This window comes from Carcharodon carcharias, chromosome 14 (assembly GCF_017639515.1).
Source record: "Carcharodon carcharias isolate sCarCar2 chromosome 14, sCarCar2.pri, whole genome shotgun sequence".
Classification (NCBI taxonomy): Eukaryota; Metazoa; Chordata; class Chondrichthyes; order Lamniformes; family Lamnidae; genus Carcharodon; species Carcharodon carcharias.
The window spans coordinates 22675578-22689056 of NC_054480.1; the positions used below are offsets into that span (position 1 = coordinate 22675578).

General features: G+C 38.2%; 1 protein-coding gene across 7 annotated transcripts in view; it reads left to right on the top strand.

Moving 5' to 3' along the window:
* The window catches only part of ift52 (intraflagellar transport 52 homolog (Chlamydomonas)), a 39329-nt gene that overhangs the window by 20736 nt on the left and 5114 nt on the right, over positions 1-13479 (top strand). For all 7 annotated transcript variants that reach the window (XM_041205337.1, XM_041205336.1, XM_041205341.1 and 4 more), the window contains 4 exons: positions 1000-1126; positions 4802-4888; positions 11146-11214; positions 12908-13062. In XM_041205337.1, the coding sequence (XP_041061271.1) occupies positions 1000-1126; positions 4802-4888; positions 11146-11214; positions 12908-13062 (438 nt within the window). The remainder of the gene's footprint in view (positions 1-999; positions 1127-4801; positions 4889-11145; positions 11215-12907; positions 13063-13479) is intronic.

A 13479-nucleotide genomic window follows, 5' to 3' on the forward strand; every position in this document is an offset into this window, starting at 1 on the left:
ATCATGTTTTAGCATATACCCAACATAAAATTTGACACCCTCCCCCTTTTCAGCCACAACATGCTATATACTCACATTAGTAGTCAGTCTCAACTTTTCACCTCACAGGTGGGTGTTTTTACTTGCTGATACCTTATAACTGGGTGCAAGGCATCAAGCAGGCATTACGGGTGAAGATACACAGGAGTTTAAGACATGCCCACACAAAGCAAACTTTGAATGGCAAACAGCATAGATAGCGACTACCCACACCCTCTCCAGCAGTTCACTTTTATACTCAGCATATAAGTCTAATATGACTTCAGAATGAATCCTAGTCAAGTTGTTCCCCCCCCACCAACTCCACTTCACTTCAATACTGTGCTTTGTCTTGACTCCTCATGCACAACACCATGGGAGATGAAGTAGTATATCGAAAGATTTTGCACTTCTAACTACTCTGCCCATTTCTAGAAAAGCAGCGCTTAAAGGCATTATGAAGGAGTGATGTAATTGGCACTACTCAATGAACTTGCAATATTGCAGTATCTATTGAACACTTGCAACCAATCAATTACTTACTTTTTCTTCTTTGAAGATACTAAGAAAGTTATTTTTGTTAATGTTTTTATCATTGTTTACAATAAATCTGAGAAAAAAGCCTTTCCATCAAAGATCTGATTATGTTTTTTTGGGTGCCTTCATTTTCATTCTAAATAGTTTCAAATTGTCGATATAAGGTTTTCAAGTTACACATTAACTGAAGGTGTCTTTCCACCCAATTGTTACATATTGAAAAAATTTGGCAATTTGTGAAACTGAGCAAAATCAAATGCTTTCAGTATTTTATTTCTGTTGGACTATCTGCTCTTTTGTAACTTGTATTGTTTTTGGTGGAATTTTTTGAGGCAGCACTTACTTATATGCCAACATCTACAGTATTTGGTTATGAAAAATACTATTGACAAGTTGACTATCTTCTTGAACTTTTAGTAACGTCATTGTTGTTATGTGCCACAGAGCCCTAACGTTTGTTTATCCATTTGGCGCAACACTGAGTGTAATGAAACCAGCCGTTGCAGTGCTGTCGTCAGGTTCTGTGTGTTTTCCCCTCAACAGGCCAATTCTGGCATTCTACTATTCCAAGGTACTTTTTCAAATCATATATCCATTATATATTTAAAACTCTTGTATCAGTAATATTTCATTCTCCAAACCTACTATCGTATCAACTCTTTTTTTTCACTAGAAATTCCTATGTCTCATTTATAATGGAAACTGCCGTTGAAACTTGTCATTCACTAATGAAACTCTTCTGCGAGTAGTAGCACCTCAATTATCCAACTCCCTATTCCTTAAGCTTCTCCTGAGAAACATCTATGCTCCAACTGACTTTACAGGGGAGGCAATGGCATAGTGGGATTGTCACTGGACTAGTAATCTAGTGACCCAGAGTAATGCTGTGGGGACCTGGGTTCGAATCCCGTCACGGCAAATGATGGAATTTGAATTCAATAAATATCTGGAATTAAAAGTCTGATGATGACCATGAAACCATTGTCAATTGTCGTAAAAACCCATCTGGTTCGTGAATGTCCTTTAGGGAAGGAAATCTGGCGTCCTCACTTGGTCAGGCCTACGTGTGACTCCAGACCCACAGCAATGTGGTTGACTCTTAAAAATGCCCTCTGAACAAGGGCAATTAGTGATGGGCAATAAATGATGGCCTAGCCAGCAACGCCCACATCCCATGAACGCATTAAAAAAACTTCTCTGCTTTCCAACATGTGATAGTTTTGATACTTAACGATTAATATAAAATTAATATATTGTACAAAAATAAGAACCAAAAATATGACTTCAGAATGAATCCTGGTCCAGTTGCCCCCCTTCCTCCAATTCCACTCCACTTCAACACTGTACTTTGTCTTGACTCCTCATGTACAACACCATGGGAGATGTAGTAGGATGTTAAAACTTTTAACTACTCTGCTCATTTCTAGGAAAACAGTAATTAAAGGCACTATATTGGAGTGGCATAATTGATGCTAATTAGCGAACTAGCAATATTGGAATATCTATCGAACCACTTTTCAGCCTGGCGATTGCTTACTTTTTCCTCTTTGAAAATACTGGGAAAATTATTTTTGTAATGTTTTTCTCATTGTTTACAATACATCTGAGAAAAAAGCCTTTCCATCAAAGGTCTAGTTTCAAATTGTCAATATAGATTTCATGTTAGGTGTCTTTCCATTCAATTGTAATGTATTTAAAAAATTGTGGCAATTTGTGAAACTGAGCAACTCCGGTATTTTAAGTATTTTATTTCTATTGTACTATCTGCCTTTGTGTGACTTGTACTGTTTTGCTTGGGGAACACCGCAGTGACTAATGAGAGTGCTCCTTTTATCAACTATCTTAGAGGTCTTTACAAGACAGAGATAGAAGAGATTTGAGCAAGGGGAGATTAAAGGCCTGGTGGAAGAGATGTGTTTTAAGAGACTTTGCCTTGTGACCTTGTCCCTTGCCTTTCAAAGTGGTTCTGCAACGCGTTCCAGAAAACTGGGCGAGAGTGACTGGAAAAAAGCTGTAGATGACTAAGTGCAGGGAGCAGGGAATAAACTCATTCAAAATCCAAATATCAGATGGAAAAAGTTGGAGACAATTCCTCAAATGGGGTAGAAGCAGAAATCCAAGAACACTGCTTAAATCAAACTTACTCAATAATGTTATTTTTTTTTTCTTTCCAAATTACTAACTTACACTTCTGCTTCTTGCATGTAAATTTCATAATCTTTCAAAGACTTGGAGTGATCACCATCCTGCACCCAGAATAATTGACCATTCTTTTGGTCTTTAATTATCATAATCATAAGGGTCACCACAGAATAGCTCCTGTAGAGGGTCCTAACATGTGAAGCTGGAATTGTCCCAATGTTTTAACATTTAAAGCACTAGTGGTGAATTAAAAATTTACTGCTTATTTTCAAAGTAGTTTGCAAGAATACAATGTAAGACATGACTAATTATTGATGATTAAAGTGTCCAGAACATAGAAGCACCCTAATTACTTTAAAATTTCTTTTAAAGAGATGCAAAACAATTTAACAATATCCATACATTATTAAAGTTCTACACACGGCTTGCTTTTCCTGACTGTAAAACTTACTGTTGTCATAAATTTTGGTACAGCCTCTGCACCAATATATACCTTTCACTTTTGTTATGTCAGCTGTCTGGATTTTGCTAACAACGCTCACCTTTATTAACAACTAAATCGATAGCAACTTCTGGCATCTGTACATGCACGATTAGACGTGGCAACCAGGAAGTCGCTGTCTGACTTGTCCTCCTCCAGGAACGGCACTATCCCAATACCTTGCTGAGAAACTTGGCGCGTTACAAAGTTGTGGTATTTTGTGGTAGACACCCACTAAACACTTCAGAAAAAGCTAGGGCTTCTCCATACAAGTGTAAGTGAATTTTTAACAATGTTCTACATCTTGATTATTGCCAAACAACCTCTCTGATACTAAAAATTAACCTTTCCAAGTGAAGCATTTTCTTTCAGTCTCTTCTTATCTCTCTCATTACCATTTTCTTTCCATCTGTTTTATTTTGCTTTCTGTATGTAATTTGGCATTGCATTAAATATTCTAACTGGCACTTTCTGGGTTATACTCTGAGCATCTCGATAAGAATTTTTCAATCTCACTGGTTAAGGGGATACACAGTTGCTTGCCCAGTTCACACATGTCCCAGGTTCCCTGTTAAAGGTACCGAGATATTCTTGATTTCTAATAACCTCTAGTTCTAGTGCAGAAATGCACCAAGTCTGTGGTTAAGTGTAATGAACAGCTAGCTCTGACCATTTGCCACTAAATGCTAAATCTGGATCATTAAGTACAAGTGCTGGCAACCAGTTTGCTCTGCGGAGCGAGTTTCTTAAGTCTCTCCTGACTCTGCCATCATCTTGTATATTTTAAAACAAAAGCTTTTATTTGTTGCATACTGTGGATAGACAATTTGAAATAAAACAGAAAATGCTGGAAAAACTCAGCAGGTTTGGCAGCATCTGTAGAGAGAGAAACAGAGTTAACATTTTGAGTCCATATGACTCTTCTTCAGAGCAGAGCCATGGACAATTTGCTAGTTTTTGAATAAAAAATTTGAAATAAAACAGAGGACAGCATTTCCTGGAAACAAAACCTTGCTGCCTCTGAGTTTTTACCTATTCTTTAAATATTTTTTTGTGTACAGGTAGTTCATCACCAAAGTACCTTAATAACAATACCATAATAACAATAACAGATATGCACAACCTTCAGTTCAGGAAAGTTGAGAACTCTTAGGCTTCAAATAAGTTGGTAGCAGCTTACTGTTGTTTTCTGTAAGAACTTATGTTTCAAAAAATCTCGGCATTCCTTTGCAAATAGCCTGATTATAGGGACAGTGATAATATATTAGATAAATCTATTTTTTTAATGCTTTAATTTTTAGATGAGCCCAATTATTTGGTAATAGAAAGTAGGAAAGTGTCATGTTTGCTATAAATATCATCTTGCATTTAACCTTTCTTGCAGCTTATAGAGGAAGCTTAGGCTCTGCTGACACATACTGTGTGATATTTTCTCATGGTCCTTTCTGCCAGGGGAAAAACACCAACAATTTAGGGAAAATTCTTGAAACATATTCATACTTATTAATGCAATTTAGAAGAGAGATGTAAAGAATTGAACTTTAAAAGCTCATCATATATCAGAATAATAAATTGGGGCTACAGATTGTCCTAATAATTGAAAAATGTGAAATTTGTCAACAGCTCCAGGGTGGAAAATTGGCTGTGCTGGGATCTTGTCACATGGTCAGTGACCAGTACTTTGACAAAGAAGAAAATGGGAAAATCATGGTAAGCTGTTTTGGATAATTTTATTAATTATTTAATTGATAAAGGTTATCTTTATTGTGCAAATCATTTTTCTTTTTCTCTGATTTAAAATGTTCAGTTTTACTCCAGGAGTGAAAGAGTGATGTAGCAAAAAGATAAAAATTGAAACCAATTGACTCAGTAATCAGAATTGTCTAGTGAATGAAGAATGGGTGGATTTTATACCTGTTTGGATTTACTTTCAACAAAAGCTGTCTGCAGGATGGTTAGCACTGGTTACTTGCGTGCTTCTGTTTGAGAAATATTTAATAGCTTTGTAATTTCTATTATTTGTTACATCACTACTCAGTTTTAGTGAGATTTAGTTTCCTAGACATCGAGAGCTTTGTTACTCAGCTGATGAAGATAGCAATTTAACAAGAATCCAACAGAGTGTAATAGCTGCAATTCAGTAACTCTCACTTTCTTTACAAAGATAATTTAGGAATGCAAAGTTCACCTAAGTCCCATTTCAAGACCTAAACTGACACCATAGTGCTGATTTTCTGAACACACACAGCTGGCAGTGTCGTGCTGGCCTTCCTTCCACCCCCCTCACCCATATTGAGAAATTGCCGGTGGGCTGTCTGTAATGATCCGTCTGTTAATTGCAATGGATTGAAAGTTGTGGGCTCATGATATTTTGATAACCCAGGTAGCTGACAAGGCTACCTAATTGCATGTAAATATTGCTATTTCTTTCTAAATGAGGAATCAAATGAGCTCTTTTTCACAGTTTCATCTGAATTAATCTGTTTCATAAGTCATTAGATGTAAGCATAAAACATTAGAATCATAGAATGGTTACAACATAGAAGGGAACCCTTTCAGCCTGTGCTCACACTGAGAGCAATTCAGCTAATCCCACTGCCCCACCTTTTCCTTGTAGCCTTGTAAATCTTTTCACTTCACATAATTATCTAATTCCCTTTTTGAAGCCACATTTGAATCTGTCTCCACCACACGCTTGTTAGTGCATTCCAGCTCCTAACCACTCGCTGCGTACAAGATTTTCTTCATGTAGCCAATTACTTCAAATCGGTGTCCTTTGGTTCTTGACCCTTCTACCAGACCTCTCCTGATTTTGAACACTTCTATCAAATCTCCTGCCAGCCTTCTCTGCTAAAAGGAGTACAACCCCAGCTTCTCCAATCTATCCTCTTGACTGAAGTTCTTCATCACTGGATCCATTCTCACAATTCTTTTCTACAGCCTCTCTAAAGCCTTCACCTAGTTCCTAAAGAATGGTGTCCAGAATTGTACACAATACTCCAGTTGAAACTGAAGCAATGTTTAATAAATGTTCATCATAATGTCCTTGCTTTTGTACTCCGTGCCTCTGTTTATGAAGCTCAGGATCCTGTCTGCCTTATTAGTTGCTTTCTCAACCTGCCCTGCCACTTTCAACAGTTTGGGCATATGTACCTGCTCTGATCATGCTCCTCCATTCCACCAGCCTAAGACCTCTTGAAGTCTATCACTATCCTCCTCCTCAGTACACAATACTTCCAAGTTTCTTGTGATTTGCATATTTTGAAATTGTGTCCTGCACCCGCTAGTCCAGGTCATTTATATAGATCAAGAAAAGCAGTGGTTCTAATACTAACCCTTGGGGAACCCCACTATATAACTTCCTCCAGTTTGAAAAAAAAACTGTTCACTCCTTTTCTCTGTTTCCTGTTATTCAGCCAACTTCATTATCCCATCTATTCCATGGGCATCAACTTTGCTGACAAGCCTGTTATGTAATCCTTTCTCAAACACCTTTTGGAAGTCCATGTATTCCACATCAACTGCATTAATTTCATCAACTCCCCCCCGCCCCCAACTCTGTTACTCCATCAAAAACTCAATCAAATTAGTGGAACATGATTTGCCCTTAACAAATCCATGCTGGCTTTCCTTAATTAATCCACATTTATTCAGGTGACTGTTAATTTTGTCCTGGGTTATCATTTCTGAAAGTTTCCCTCCACTGATGTTTTTTTTTTTAGCTGACCTGTACTTGCGCTAATCTTTACACCCTACACCACATTATTTTTAGACTAAGTTTAGTATATGCTACTTCAGTTAACGGTTGTACTGTATCTCCCTCCACCTGGTATTGCACAAGATACCATCCTGTATTTGCATCATTGATTCACTACTTGTTTTAACAATTTGAGATTATTGGGTTCCCCAGAGAGTTTGTAGCTCCCTGAAAATGCAATTTTCAGCTCATGTAATGCTATAATAAGCAACATTACCAAAAAAACTACTTCGATGTCAGAAATAGCTTTATGTATTATAATATTAACCTTATACTAATAGAATAATAAAAAAATAAATATTTTTATAGTTTTAAATAAAATTTCATTTTTTTAAATCGGTGTTCCAGCAGTTGAGGTATCTTACCTGGACACAGGTTGTTGATGCAGTCTATCTGGCCAGCCCAATGATCTAAAGGATATTATGTCCCTCAATATCTGTCATACCTCCCCTATCAGATTTTTCACCTGTATCTTGTTCAGCTTTCTTGTATCTGTTGATACAGTCAGCCACACTGTTTCCCTTGGTAATTCATTCCATATTTCCAAGAAACTGATAAAAGGAAAAGAGAAAATGAATACAAGCTGGCGAGAAACATAAAGGTGGACTATCAAACTCAATGGACTAGCTTCTTTAGGTATCTGAAAAGGAAAGGACAAATTTGGGCCCAATACAGGTGGAGACGGGAGAATTTATAGTGGAGAACAGGGAAATGGAAAAGGAACTAAACAATTACTTTGTCTTCATGAAAGAAGGTACAGAAAATCTCCCAGAAATACTAGGCAACTAACTGACTTGTGAAGCTGAGGCACTGAAAGAAATTAATATTAGTGAAGAAGTAGTACTTTAAAAGATAACTGGATTGAAGGCTGATAAATCCCCTGGACTAGATGAGCTACATTCTAGAGTGCTGAAGGAAGTGGCAGTGTGATAGTGGATACATTGGTGGTTAGCTTTCAAAATTCTATAGATTCTGGAAAGGTTCCTGCAGACTGGAAAGTAGCAAATGTAACCCCACTATTTAAGAATGGAGGGAGAGGGAGAATGGGGAACTACAGACCTGTTAGTTTGACATCGGTAGTAGGGAAAATGTTAAAATCTATTATGAAGGATGTGATAACTGGACACTTAGAAAGCAATGGTAAAATTGAGCAGAACTGACATGGATTTATGAAAGGGAAATCATGTTTGACAAACTGTTGGAGTTTTTTGAGGATGTTACTTGTAGCATAGATAAAGTGGCTGTGGTGTATTTGGATTTTCAGAAGCCTTTTGATAAGGTCCCACACAGGAGGTTAGTAAACAAAATTAGAGCACATAGGATTGGAGGTAATAAACTAATATAGATTGAGAATTGGTTAACAGACAGAAAGCAGAGTAGCAATAAATAGGTCATTCTCAGGATGACAGTCTTTTACTAGTGGGGTACTGCAAGGATCAGTGCTATGGCCACAGTTGTTCACAATCTATATAAATTATTTAGATGTGGAGACTAATTGTAATATTTCCAAATTTGCTGATGACGCAAAACTAGGTGCAAATATAAATTGAGGAGGATGCAAGGAGGCTTCAAGTGGTCTTGGACAGGCTAAGTGAATAGGCAAGAACATGGCAGATGGAAAATAATATGAATAAATGTGAAGTTATCCACTTTGGTAGGAGAAACAAAGGTGCAAAGTATTTCTTAAATAGTGAGAGGTTGGAAAGTGTTGGTGTCCAAAAGGAACCTGGGTGTCCTTGTTCATGAGTCACCAAAAGCTAGCATGCAGGTGCAGCAATAAGGAAGAATGGTTGGCCTTCATTGCAAGGGGATTTGAGTACAGAAGTAAAAATGTCTTGCTGTAATTGTATGCGAGACTGGAGTATTGTGTACAGTTTTGGTCTCTTTACTTAAGGAAGAATGTACTTGCCATAGAGGGAGTGTAACAGATGTTCACCAGACTAATCCCTGGGATGGTAGGATTGTCTTAAGAGGAGAGATTGAGGAAACTGGGCCTGTACTCTCTAGAGTTTTAAAGAATGAGGGGTGATCTCTTTGAAACTTACAAAATTCTTCAGGGCATGACGGGGTGGTTGCAGATAGAGTCTGGCTGATGAGTCTGGAACCAGGGGACATAATCTCAGAATAAGGGATATGTCATTTAAGACTGAGATGAGGAGGAATTTCTTCACTCAGAGGGTGGTGAATCTTTGGAATTCTCTACCCAAGAGGGCTGTGGTAGCTCAATCATTGAAAATGTTCAAGACAGAAATCAATACATTTCTAGAGACTAATGTCATCAAGGGATATGGAGATAGAGTGGGAAAGTGGTGTTGAGGGAGATGATCAGCCATGATCTAATTGATTGGCGGAGCAGGCTCGACAACTTGAATGTCCTACTCCTGTTCTTATGTTCCTATTATTCATCTCAATGCATAAAGCAGTAAAGTCTGAACTGCCTTTTTACTCTCTAAGTTTAAGGCTGTGTCCCCTCATAGAATCTGTTCATGTTAAATATGTTTGTGTTTATCTTGTTTATACCTTTATGATCCTGAGGGAGACCATTAACTTTTTAAAAAATTCTAACTCCCAGTTATTACCTGAAAGAAGTATGCCACAAGGTTTCATGTTTTAAACAAAAACTTTACTGTACAAGAATTAAACAAAGCAATAGCTAATTTAATACTATGTTTTGTAAGTCCTTATTCTTTAAACCCAAAAATGTTAGACCACTTCCTGTTCTGTTTTTAATTCCACCCAAGAGTTCCTCTCTGCTTTCCAGGATCTTGAGAGTTACTTCACTTCTGGGACCAAACCAAGGTGTGCCCTAGCTCTCAATAATTCACTTTGACTCTCCTCAGTTTCCCAGTCTGGCAGTTAAATTCCCAGAGTGCTCGTGCTCTCTCTCTCTCTCTCTCTCTCTCTTTCTCTCTCTCTTTCTCTCTCTTTGCAAGGATTCCACTGCCAATCTTTTCCACTAGCTTTACCAGGCAGACCTGACAATTTTAATTCCCCTCAATTTCTGCTTAATGATTCCAATTCAGGAACACCTCTGGTTCCTAATGGCTTCTGTGCTCCTTGTTCTGGCTGCTGGCAGACACACAATTGCCTTCTTGCAGTCTTCCAAGCTGACTAACTGCTTCTGTGGGAAAATACAGGAGATAAACCCAAAACGAATACCGCCTCCTTGCAATCTATCCCCATAGCAACGTGGCATGCCAAGATATCCCATATAGAGTTTAAGTTATCCACAATTCTCAAATCTGTCTTTTGATCTGAAAAGTATATGGATCCTTTAAGACCTTTCTTTGAGTTGGGACCCACATGAAAGTTTAAACCTTTTATGAAGTCAACTGTATACATCTTTTCTCCACCAGACTCAGAAAGGGGTCATCCATTGTTCATTGTTCTCACACTTCTAAATCTGACCTTGCAAGTATACTTGCAAGGACCTTTGATGTGTTAAATACCTTACGTATTTGGAAATATATCACCGTTCCTTCACTGTCGCTGGGTCAAAATCCTGGAACTCCCTTCCTAACAACACTGTGGGTGAACCTACACCACATGGACTGCAGCAGTTCAAGAAGGCAACTTACCACCACCTACTCAAGGGCAACTAGGGATAGGTAATAAATGCTGGCCCAGCCAGTGAAGCCCACATCCCATGAATGAAAAATTTTTTAAAAGTGACCGGGAAACTTCTGAATTCTAGGGTTTCAATTACCTTACATTCACAAATTTGATTTACCCAAAACTAAAAATTACGTTCCCATAACATATGAATCATGAAATTATTTTCACAACGCCTTTTAGAATCTTGAAAACCTGAGACATGCTAATGTTCCCAGCTTCTGCAGTCTCTCTTAATAACTCAGCTACCAAATTCTAAATATTAAATCACTGCACCCTCATCAGTGCCTGGATGTCTTTTATTATAGTAGGAAGACCAGCAACTTAAAATAATTCAAGTGTGGCTCTACAGCATCTTGTACAAACTCAATCACTTTTTAAGATGCTTTCTATATTCCTGTGGCTATCGTATTTTCTTTCTTTATTGCTGCATAACACGCTGATAGCTTAACTAATTTGTCCACCTGTGCCTGCACATCTTTGAAAGTTCCTGACTAGATTTAATCAGAAGCCAATGACCAAGCTTGGACTCCAGAGATAATCTCAAAGTTTATGTTGTGCTTGACTGATCCTCCATCTCTTGTTCCTTTTGTCTCAGGATGTTGTTTTTCAATGGTTGACTACAAATGAAATCCAGTTGAACCAAATTGATGCAGAAGATCCAGAGGTAAATAGCTATTTGGAGTCAATAATGGGAAATGCTGCGTTCCCTTTTTAAAACTAGATAATTATGCACTTGATACAGCACTAAAAAAAAGTTGTCCTGAAAATTCATAAGCATTATTCCTATAGAAAAATTAAGAAAAACTTGCATTTATGAAGCACTTTTCACATCCTTAATGAACAAACTTGTTGAGCCACTGGGACAACAACGTAGCGCAGCATCAATTCTACTTTAACTGTATTATGCACAGGCAGAACTCAGTCAACATCATTGTGCACTGACACCCAGGTCACAAAACAAAAATGGAAATGGAAAAAAACAATTTTGTGGAGTAGGGTGGGGTAAGAAGGATAAAAACAAAAAACTGCGGATGCTGGAAATCCAAAACACAAACAGAATAACCTGGAAAAACTCAGCAGGTCTGGCGGCATCGGCAGAGAAGAAAAGAGTTGACGCTTCGAGTCCTCGTGACCCTTCGACAGAACTGATTGAATATTAGGAAAGGGGTGAAATATAAGCTGGTTTGAGGTGGGATGGCGCGGTGGGGGGAGAGAAGTGGGGGTCGGGGGTGTGGTTGTAGGAACAAGCAAGCAGTGATAGGAGCAGATAATCAAAAGATGTCACAGACAAAGGAACAAAGAAGTGTTGAAGGTGGTGATATTATCTAAACGAATGTGCTAATTAAGAATGGATGGCAGGGCACTCAAGGTACAGCTCTAGTGGGGGTGGGGTGGAAAGAGTAGCAGGGCATACAAGATTTAAAGATAATGGAAATAGGTGGGAAAAGAAAAATCTATATAAATTATTGGAAAAAACAAAAGGAAGGGGGAAGAAGGAGGGAGTTCAAGATCTAAAGTTGTTGAATTCAATATTCAGTCCGGAAGGCTGTAAAGTGCCTAGTCGGAAGATGAGGTGCTGTTCCTCCAGTTTGCGTTGGGCTTAACTGGAGGAACAGCACCTCATCTTCTGACTAGGCACTTTACAGCCTTCCGGACTGAATATTGAATTCAACAACTTTAGATCTTGAACTCCCTCCTCCATCCCCACCCTCTTTCCGTTTCTTCCCCCTTCCTTTTGTTTTTTCCAATAATTTATATAGATTTTTCTTTTCCCACCTATTTCCATTATTTTTAAATCTTGTACGCCCTGCTACTCTTTCCACCCCACCCCCACTAGAGCTGTACCTTGAGTGCCCTGCCATCCATTCTTATTAGCACATTCGTTTAGATAATATCACCACCTTCAACACTTCTTTGTTCCTTTGTCTGTGACATCTTTTGATTATCTGCTCCTATCACTGCTTGCTTGTCCCTACAACCGCACCCCCTCCCCCCCACTTTTCTCCCCCCACCGCCCCCCGCCCGCCTGAAACCAGCTTATATTTCACCCCTTTCCTAATATTCAATCAGTTCCATTGAAGGGTCATGAGGACTTGAAAGGTCAACTCTTTTCTTCTTCATCGATGCTGCCAGACCTGCTGAATTTTTCCAGGTAATTCTGTTTTTGGTTTGGGGTAAGAAGGATCTGCTCATCTCACTTCTAAATGTATCTCCTGCTGAAACAGAATGTATACCTGTCAGGAACCACTTGTTATTAAAGCATAAAGATTGGTGTTGTTTAATTGAATGAAAAACATAAAATTATTTTTTGTGTTGCTGCTCTTCCTGTATTATTGAAGAAAAATCTTTATTATAAGATTTCAGATTACACCATGCTTCCAGATACAGCTAAACTGTCTGACCGACTGAGGGTATGTCTGCAGGAAGGGGATGAAAATCCAAGAGATTTTACCACTCTATTTGACATGTCGGTCTTTAAACTGGACACAATGGCTCTTCCAAAAGTTATCACGTTAGTATCAGATAAAAACTCATTGAATACGAAATATATTATACGTTTGAGATACAATTTTTTATTTTGGAGAAATGAGAGAGTAGAATTTAAAATAACAAATTAATTATAAAATGTTATTGCTGAAAGAAGAGACATGCTATCGGAGCTTTTTGTCTTGCACTCATCAGAACAGGAATTTATACTGCATGAGAAAAGGGGTGCTGTTTTGTTGGCAAGTTTGCTCTAATTGGTTGAGACGTTACCATGGCAAGTGCACCTGGGAGCTATTGTCCCCTATCCTTTTGTTTATTCAAAAAACGTGCAATATCTGAACATGTTTCTTTTGTCTACAGAGGCATATGAATATATGTAGCTTTTAGCAAGCATAAGTGAGCTACATTGCGAGCTCGATTGATGATCTTAAATTGGTTGTTC